At 47.7% G+C, this 8,938-nt stretch overlaps 2 protein-coding genes across 2 annotated transcripts in view; one reads left to right on the top strand and one right to left on the bottom strand.

The window, feature by feature from the left end:
• NEBL (nebulette) overlaps positions 1-3,692 on the bottom strand; it is a 695,182-nt gene extending 691,490 nt beyond the window's left edge. Inside the window, exons 1-2 of the mRNA XM_035306903.3 lie at positions 2,994-3,692; positions 2,445-2,539 (exon numbers count right to left, since the gene is read on the bottom strand). Of these exons, the coding sequence (XP_035162794.1) occupies positions 2,445-2,500 (56 nt within the window). The 5' untranslated portion in view covers positions 2,501-2,539; positions 2,994-3,692. The remainder of the gene's footprint in view (positions 1-2,444; positions 2,540-2,993) is intronic.
• Positions 3,308-4,975, top strand: LOC103794142 (uncharacterized). The gene is made up of 3 exons (XM_078333088.1): positions 3,308-3,544; positions 3,582-4,153; positions 4,540-4,975. Exons 1-3 carry the CDS (start codon positions 3,308-3,310, stop codon positions 4,943-4,945), a joined length of 1,215 nt encoding a protein of 404 aa, XP_078189214.1. The 3' UTR covers positions 4,946-4,975.
• The last annotated feature ends 3,963 nt before the right edge of the window (positions 4,976-8,938 follow it).

An 8,938-nucleotide genomic window follows, 5' to 3' on the forward strand; every position in this document is an offset into this window, starting at 1 on the left:
ACAGCAGGGACCTTCGAGCCCAGAACCCTCAAAGCAGGTAGAACCCAAAACTTTGCCAGGCTCCATTTTCTAGTGGTAGCATATCAAGCTATGACATGAACCTAAGGCTAAATTTTAAATATCAGCTCTCTTCTCATTCATTCACAAGGATAGATTCCTATTTCCCCCTACTTATCTGCTCGATAAAGTGGACTACCAGGTTCAATATGAAGCAAAAATCCTGGGGTGCGACCCCCAGAATTCAACTTAAAACTAATAATAATGTACTGGAATCATATGAGAAATTTTAGAGAGAAAAATCTATAAACATTTTATACATGTATATTGAGAGTATTTAAAATAAGATTCAGATCTATGAAGCAATAGAGCAGAATGTTTCTTTTTCATAAGTAGAATCATTTTTTGCAGAGGTGGGGGGAGGCAAATCTCACCGTTTCTGGGCACTCATCACTATTAAGTCCAAGTGCAAAATAGCCCTTCCTGACTCATCCAGAATCTTATAAACTTTTAAAATTAGATTGAATCTGAACTAAGCAATAAGCACTAAATCATTTGCAAGCCACCCAATGCAGTCAAGAACTCTACTTCAGTTGCACCTATTTCTGTCCTTTTATTTTTGATCATGTCTTTTCCTCCCTTACCCAGTTCTCTCTCCTTGTTGGAATTGCTATTCTCTCCCCACATTCTTTCTCTCTCTTTCCTCCTTCCCTCCCAATCCCTTCAGGCCTGCTAGGGCCACCCAAAGGCATTGTTATCACTGGGGTTAAACCCTGGCCCTGCCCTGTACAGAATCCTGAATCCTGATGTGGTCCATAAAGCCTGATGGAAATGGGCTGCTGACGGAAACAGTTACAGAAGAATGGTTCCCTTTCCTTTACGCAAAGAACAATTATGCTGTTTATGGGTGGTTGGGGCCTTTTCCCTTCTCCTTATGCCTGTCTTTGATCTTTAACCAGTCGTTTATGGTGCTCTGGGAGGGAAGCAGGAAACCATGACACTGAAACCTCATTCTTGCACCAGGCTATTCCAATAGGAAACATGGTATAAGAGGGTTGAAAACATCAGCAAGTTTGGGGAATATCTGTGGACTTCTCTCCAAGAAAGTCCTGAATTCTGTTCAATACCCCCATTTTCTGATTTCTCAAAAAGTTTCTGATTTACCTATAAGCATTAAGGATTAAGGAAACACAAATATTAAAGTCTTCACCAGATGAATATTTGCACATTCCATTTGCTTACCTAAAATTTACTGTCTGTGATAACACACTGTCAGTATGTAATGACGCATGAATGAATCTCTCCATCTCCAGGAGACCTGAATGATGAACCTACTTCAAACACTGTAGGAAGGATGAATCTATGGCAATATTCCAGCCAAAAGGTCAGGGGTCCAGAGGCCCTTCTGCTGCCTCCAGATCAGGCCAACCTCATAGGGGAACTGGTAAGAAAACTAAACCATCAGGGCCAAGAGCTTATGGCTGAAAATAGTCTGGGGTGGGGGGATGCTCACAGGAGTGGAGAAACATGTGCTCCTGGGGCAGCAAGGTAGACATTTGGAAACACTAGCCAAGTCAAACCGCTAGCAGCCTCCAGGAGTGATCTAAGCCCCCTCCTGAGCCTCATCCTCTCAAGGCCTCAATTTCATTACCTGCCAAATGGGGGTAATAGTAGTGTCCCCTAACTCTCAGGTCATTGTAAAGATTAAATGATCAGTATGTATAAAGTGCTTAGAACAGAGCTTGACACATGGTGAGCACAATATAAATGCTAGCTAATTGCTATTCTAGGCTAGCAGCATGCCTACACAACAGCCTTCCAAAGAACGCTTACCTTTTTTAATCCCCACCTACTACAGCACTAACCAGCCGGAAGTACCCAGTCTACTGCAGTAGGTCTACTACAACTGACCTACTACTAACCAGCCAGGAACACCCATGTCTTTGGTTCCATTTTCCAAACCATTCTTTGATTTCCTGTTTAAGCCCAGAATCTCTGCAGTGGTCTCAGCTAAGACCAGATGAGCAAGGCTCCTTTCCATAGCAACTAGGTTCAGGTATGAAATTGCAGTATGGCAACATCCTATGATTAAAATGGAAATTGACAAAGGATTAAAATGGAAATCTACCTGACATGCACTTCAGAGCCCACACGTTCTCAGTGGGGAAGTTCTGCAGCTTCTAATAAGTGTCCCTAAGTCTGCAACACTGTGAACCTCTAAAACTAACCTGGTTGAAGTCACAGAGAAGTTAACCAACACATTAGAAAGGCATAAAAAGCAGTGATGGTCCACAAAGTACAGGGCTCCGGAGTCTGCGACATAAACAGGTAACTGGCCACTGCCACACCTGGGTGACACAGTGAGTCAATCTTCAAAACAGGCAGGTCCACTGGTTCTCAAGCTCTGAGGCTGTGCCACACCTGGCAAGCATGTTGACAATACTTACGCATTACAATAGGGCTTCTTTTCATAGCCTTTGTAGTTGTTCATATTGAGGGCCATCTTGCAGACCTCACAATGGAAACATCCTTTATGCCAATACTGGAAAAAAAATATATTTAAAAATTCAGTACAATGCCAGTTCTCAGCAGGATGGACAGAGAAGGAAGGCTTTTTAGTGCCTCAGAGTCCCTGTAGCTGAAAATACTATAACAAAATGAGTGCAGGGAACTGTGGATGAGTTTACCTACTTTGAGCTAAGTAAATAAAGCAGCCAGCTCTGAAAATTGAGTCTTAAAGGAAGACCCACCACCATATACTGACACACCATGAAAACTGTCAAGGCTCTGTCGAAACAGCACTTCTGTGAACAGCCAGAAAATAATTCTGAGCTCGATTAATACAGAAACGGGGCCCAGAGAGTGGCTTCAAAACCAAAAGGAATCCACTTCAAAGTGTCTAAATTCAGGGTTTGTAGGACCTCAATAAATACGTGTTCACCAGAAGTCAGGCAAGCTGAGGGGGCTGGAGGAGGGCTATGTAAGTACCCCCACACCTGATCAACTTCCGCTAAAATGCTGGACCTCGGACTCTGCTCGGGATGACTGTCAGGATGACAGCTTGTGCTAACGAAGCATTTGTATCTTCAGAGGCAAATTTCCCCAGAACGCCCCTGCCTGGTTTCAACTGTCAGTCACTCCGGATCGCGCTTGGAGGGCTCTTTCCCCGGCTGTTCATCTCAGTCCCTGGCGGGGGGGGACCTGGCTGCAAAACCACTTCCCCTGGAATTCCCCACCCGGTGGATTAGACACCCGTGGGTCCAGCTTGCCACGCTGAGCCGGGGCTCTCCGGCAGGGATTATTCTTAGCAATGCGGCAGCGGCCGCCCCATGACACAGTAATTACTATTTGCCTCTCCCCCTCGCCGCGGTCACAGGCGCTGGGGGTAAGCGGGGGAGATGGGGACACGGGCGGATCTGTGGGGAGGGGGGTGGGGGTATTGTGGGACACCAGTGGAGGTAGAGGGGGCGAGGCTCGCCGAAGCGCCCCCCCACCCCGACCCCGGTGCCCAAGCCTGGTCCCTCCGGCCCCGGGGCTGCGCACCACCGTGCGCCCTCCGCAGCAGCTCGGCCGATGTCGCGTAGTCCCGCAGCGCGACAAAAGCCCTTCCCGGTTCCAACATCACAATCGAATCGCCAAGCGTGGTATCTGACACTCCCGCAGGCGTCTTCGTTCTCGCGCCCTCCCCCTGTGCCAAGGCACACGCACACGCACCGACCCACTCATCGCTTTCCATCCCCGGTGCCAAAACTTCTCCGAGCAGGTGCAGCCCGGCGCCCGGCAGGTCCAGGCTGGCCCGGCGCCCCCTCGCTCACCTTATCCAGGCAGTTGACTTTCTCCGTGGGATACACGACTTTTCCGCAACGGGCGCACTGGGGGTTCATGATCGCAGTTCCCGGGGGCGACGGTGGCGGCTGCAGGCTCCGAGGAGCCGCTGTGACATCCCCCGGCGATTCCCGAACCGCCTCCGGGCAGGCGGGAGGGCTGTGGGCGGCCGGCGCCGGGTGGAGAGTCGGCGCCGGGCCCCGGGCGAGTGCAAGGGGAGGGCGGCGGGGTCTGGCGCCTGGGGCCCGCCGCGCTCACGGGGCTCGCGGGCGCTAGGGCTCGGCTGCTACTCCGGCTCCGCGCCGCTGGGTCTGCGTCGCTCCCACTTCAGGTACTGGTGACTCAGACAGCCACTCGCGCCCGCCCCTCGCGCTCACCCGCTCCCCCGCCTTGCCGCCTCCGCGCAGGCCAAACCCACCGGCGCGCCCCGACCGAAGTGGCAGGGAACGTGCGCGTCGGGCACCCGGGGAGGGGGGGCACAGCGGCGGAGGGGGCGGAGGGGGCTGGCAGAGACCCGGAGAGCTCCGCTGACCGCCACGGGTGCGACTGGGAGGTCTGGGGAGCGAGCCTTGCGCCACCTCGGCTGCTGGCCAGGGAGCCCAGGTGGGCGGCGGCTGGGGGGCTGGGGAGGGAGGGATCGAGGCGGGGAGGTGACAAACACCGGTGGGGAGAGTGCTCAAACCCGCGCACTCCCTCCCCCACTCCTCTCTTCCCCAGCCAGGGGCACCCTCATCCAAGGCTGACTGATGTCCCCGGCACCCATAGGTCGCGGGGAGTGCGGGGCCAGGGTGCGTCCTCCTTCCTCCTCCTGCGGGTGAAACCGGGAACAGCGGCGCCCAGTCCCAGGGCAGAGGCTGCCTCTGCTGCGCTCAGCGACGCGCCCAGGCCCGGGAGCCTGGAGATCCGCGGGGAACCCGGAGACCCGCGTCCCAGAGGCGCCGGGGGTTGCGCTGCACCCGCTCCCACAGGCCTCTTTCGAGAGGACGCGAATTCCGCGTGCCCGCGGGAAGTCCTCGGATCCTGGATGGGAAAGTCTTCTCTCACCGGCTCCCAGACCCCGCACTTTTTAACATCTGTCCTTGCAGAGACTGGTCATTTTAGGCCCGAGTCGAGCCTCTCTTGATTAATAAATGGCCATTGCTCGTTTTAAGTGTGCATGGATGTATATACATTGTCTTGTTTTGCAATTCAACCCCGCAAGGATCTGGGAAAAAGTTCTTCACCTGCATTAAGGAAAGCAATTACAAACTCATGGTCCAAACCAGAAGAGCCAGAAAATCAAGTAGAAGGCTCAGGGTAGGATGAAACCAATGGGAACAGTAATCGTTTCTTCCTTTTAATGAGAGGTCAGGTTATTGGACTCACTTGATGAGAGGCAGCCAAATGAATGGAACACAGCCTGGGTTCAGAGCCTGACCCCGCCATCTGATGATGTGACCTTGTGCAAATTCTTAGTGGCTCTGTGCCTCAGTTCTTTAATCTACAAAATGGGAATAAGTATGCAGCTAGCCAACAGCTTCTACCCTCCTGCCTTGAGGATTAAATGGGTCAGCAATTCTGAAGTGCTTCAATCCGCCTGGCTCAAGGGAAGCTCTAGGAAGAGTCAGCTAGGATTACTGTAAACTGGTTATAACAAAGAAGCGAACACATTCCGTTGCTAGCACACAGATTAAGACTCAATCATGCCACATACCAGCTGCCACTGCTCTGACAAATATTTCTATCATTTCAAAAAAATATCATAGCTGCAGCTTTTCATGACAAAAGAAAACCCTTGGTTTCTGGGCCTCTTAAACAGTTGCACTGATGGACACATTCACAATAATCCTGAGCTGTTTGACTTTCCAGAAGACCTCACTTCTTTTAAAGTATTCACCAAATGCAACAGGCCCTGGCTGCCCACTCACGGCCATGTTCGCAAGTCCACCTTAAAAGCAAATAAGGGCCGGGAGCGGTGGTGGCTCACGCCTGTAATCCCAGCACTTTGGGAGGCCGAGGCCGGTGGATCACGAGGTCAAGAGATGGAGACCATCCTGGTCAACATGGTGAAACCCCGTCTCTACTAAAAATACAAAAATTAGCTGGGCATGGTGGTGCGCGCCTGTAGTCCCAGCTACTCGGGAGGCTGAGGCAGGAGAATTGCTTGAACCCAGGAGGCGGAGGTTGTGGTGAGCCAAGACCGCGCCATTGCACTCCAGCCTGGGTAACAAGAGCGAAACTACGTCTCAAAAAAAAAAAAAAAAAAAAAAGCAAATAAAATGAGCATTTACTGTCAAAGAGGATCAATTGTCTTTTAGAAATATTTCAGAGATCATTAGAAATGTATGAGGAAGGAAAAAAGAAAGTATGTGCTCACCTGAAAGGCAGTTGTTGTTGTTTTTTAACGTTTATAGTTTGAATATCTTATTCTCTCATTCTTGTCGGAGCAAGAATGCTGGTAATATGTGATATTTATTTATTTAGAGATGGAGTTTCGCTCTTGTTACCCAGGCTGGAGTGCAATGGCGCAATCTCAGCTCACTGCAACCTCCACCTCCTGGGTTCAGGCAATTCTCCTGCCTCAGCCTCCTGGGTAGCTGGGATTACAGGCATGCGCCACCGTGCCCAGCTAATTTTTTGTATTTTTAGTAGAGATGGGGTTTCACCATGTTGACCAGGATGGTCTCGATCTCTTGACCTCGTGATCCACCCACCTTGGCCTCCCAAAGTGCTGGGATTACAGGCCTGAGCCACCACACTCGGCCCATTATATGATATTTATAGCTGATTACTTCCGACCTTTTAACTTTAAGTGGTATTAATCTTTTTTTTTCCCTAAGACAGACTCTAACTGTCACCCAGGCTGGAGTGCTGTGGCACAATCATGATTCACTGCAACCTCGACCTTGAAGGCTCAGGTGATCCTCCCATCTCAGTCTCCTGAGTATATGGCACCAGAGACCTACACCACCATGCCCTGCTAATTGTTGTATTCTTTCTAGAGATGGGATCTTCCTGTGTTGCCCAGGCTTATGTCAAACTCCTATGCTCAAGTGATCCTCCCACCTCAGCCTCCCAAAGTGCCAGGATTACAGGCTTGAGGCACCACACCCAGACACATTTTATAACTTTTTACCAAATCACCAATGATCACAGTGCCTGACATATAGTATGAATCAAATGAACAAATACATTAAAAGCAGTATTCATGTGATGTTTTATCCTCTGAAGAAGCAATACATGCTCAAAGTTACATGTTTCTCTCATTTTTTTTCTGACTTTCTACATCAAACCAGCTTCTAAGTTCCTTAATACCATTTTTACTGATGTAAGAAGAATGGTAATACCATCTGTCTTAAAAAGACTTCTTTATTTCCAGATTCAAAGTACTATAAACAAAGAATTGGCAGAAGCCTGTCCTCTAGCCAGCCTTCCATCTTCAAGCAGATAAATGATTGAATTGTCTACTAAGGAGATCTTTTGCCTTCCATGTCTTTTTCACTTGACTGGTTAAGAAATTGTTCCTTATGTAACTCTACCTCAACATCTCTACTTTAATTTCAAGCCTTTTGTGTCGCGGGGACATCCACAGATGTAAAAAATAACTGACCTTCATCACCACCCTAAAAACACTTCTATATTTACAAAGTTGAATTTTTTTCTTTAGCTAAAATCCCCAAATCTGTTTACTTTTTCCTATTTATGAGAGCCCTATTTATGCAAATCAATTATAATCACCTTTATTATTCAGACTACATAAATTGAACTCCAAATATAAGTTTTAAAGCATAACTGATATCATAAAAGGCCAAACAATGATTTTGACTAACATTACTTTGGATGCAGAGTGTGATGGATGATTTTATTTGTTCACAACTTTTTTTTTTCTCCTATCTTGGCACACTTCCTATCGGCAGTGCGTCTTTCCCCCCTGAGCTTGACCATGTGACTTCCTTTGGCCAATGGAATGTGAGTGGACATGACATATGTTGTATCTGAATAGAAGCTTAAAATGCGCTTGCATAGTTTGCCCTGTTCTCCCACCCCTTTGAGCTTTGGCCCTTGGCCTTGAAAAGATCGTACCGCAGTGGGGGTGACTGCTTCTTTGACTTTTGTCCAAGAATGAGATGGGCTGACCCATGCCCAACAGAGCCACAGCAATCCCACAGCCCTCACATGACGGGAGTAAGAAATAATTATTGTGATGGGATTTGGGAGATTGTTTGTTACTGCAGCAAAAGCTCACTAATGTCAATGATGAAACTTCAAGAGAAATGTTTTCCATTTCATCACTTCATCAAAAACAAGAAATTAACAAACTTACATATAAGATTCAGTATACATTCCTTTTTTTTTTTTTTTTTTTTTTTTTTTTTAAGAGATGGAGTTTCGCTTTTATTGCCCAGGCTGGAGTGAAATGGTGTGATCTTAGCTCACCACAACCTCTGCCTCCCAGGTTCAAATGATTCTGTTGCCTCAGTAGGAGCTTAACTGTGGGACTTTCTTTGGCCAACGGAATCCCTCCTGAGTAGCTGAGATTATAGGCATATACCACCATGCCCAGGTAATTTTATATTTTTAGTAGAGATGGGGTTTCTCCATGTTGGTCAGGCTGGTCTCCAACTCTGGACCTCAGGTAATCCACCCACCTCAGCCTCCCAAAGTGCTGGGATTACAGGCATGAACCACTGCGCCTGGCCACATTCTTTATTTTTCTAAAAAGTGAGCTGTTTGAAGTGTAGTGGCCAATATAATATAGAGCTCTTATTATTAATTAATTATTTCATCTTCTCATTTTAAACAGCTCAACTGTGTGTTTTCCATTTGTCAGGTATTATGTAAATTTGTGCATATTTTTTCTAGCCGATTCAAATGTCACCATGGAGGCAAGTTTTCCCAACCAACAACTTTGGTGGCAAATGAAAGGAAAATGGTCAATTTTGGCTCACAGTTTCATCTGATATCTGCATATGAGATTTAGCCTAATTAAGCATTTCTCCAAAGATCTTAAGCACTGTAGAGAAATTATCTCATTTACCATTATAGTATTCCTGCAAGTCAATGAGAAATGTAAAATAAAAACATTAAGGAAAATTCAAGATTCAGATGCTATTATAGAAACAATTACCTTCATTCA

The sequence above is a fragment of the Callithrix jacchus genome, chromosome 7, assembly GCF_049354715.1.
Source record: "Callithrix jacchus isolate 240 chromosome 7, calJac240_pri, whole genome shotgun sequence".
Lineage (NCBI taxonomy): Eukaryota > Metazoa > Chordata > Mammalia > Primates > Cebidae > Callithrix > Callithrix jacchus.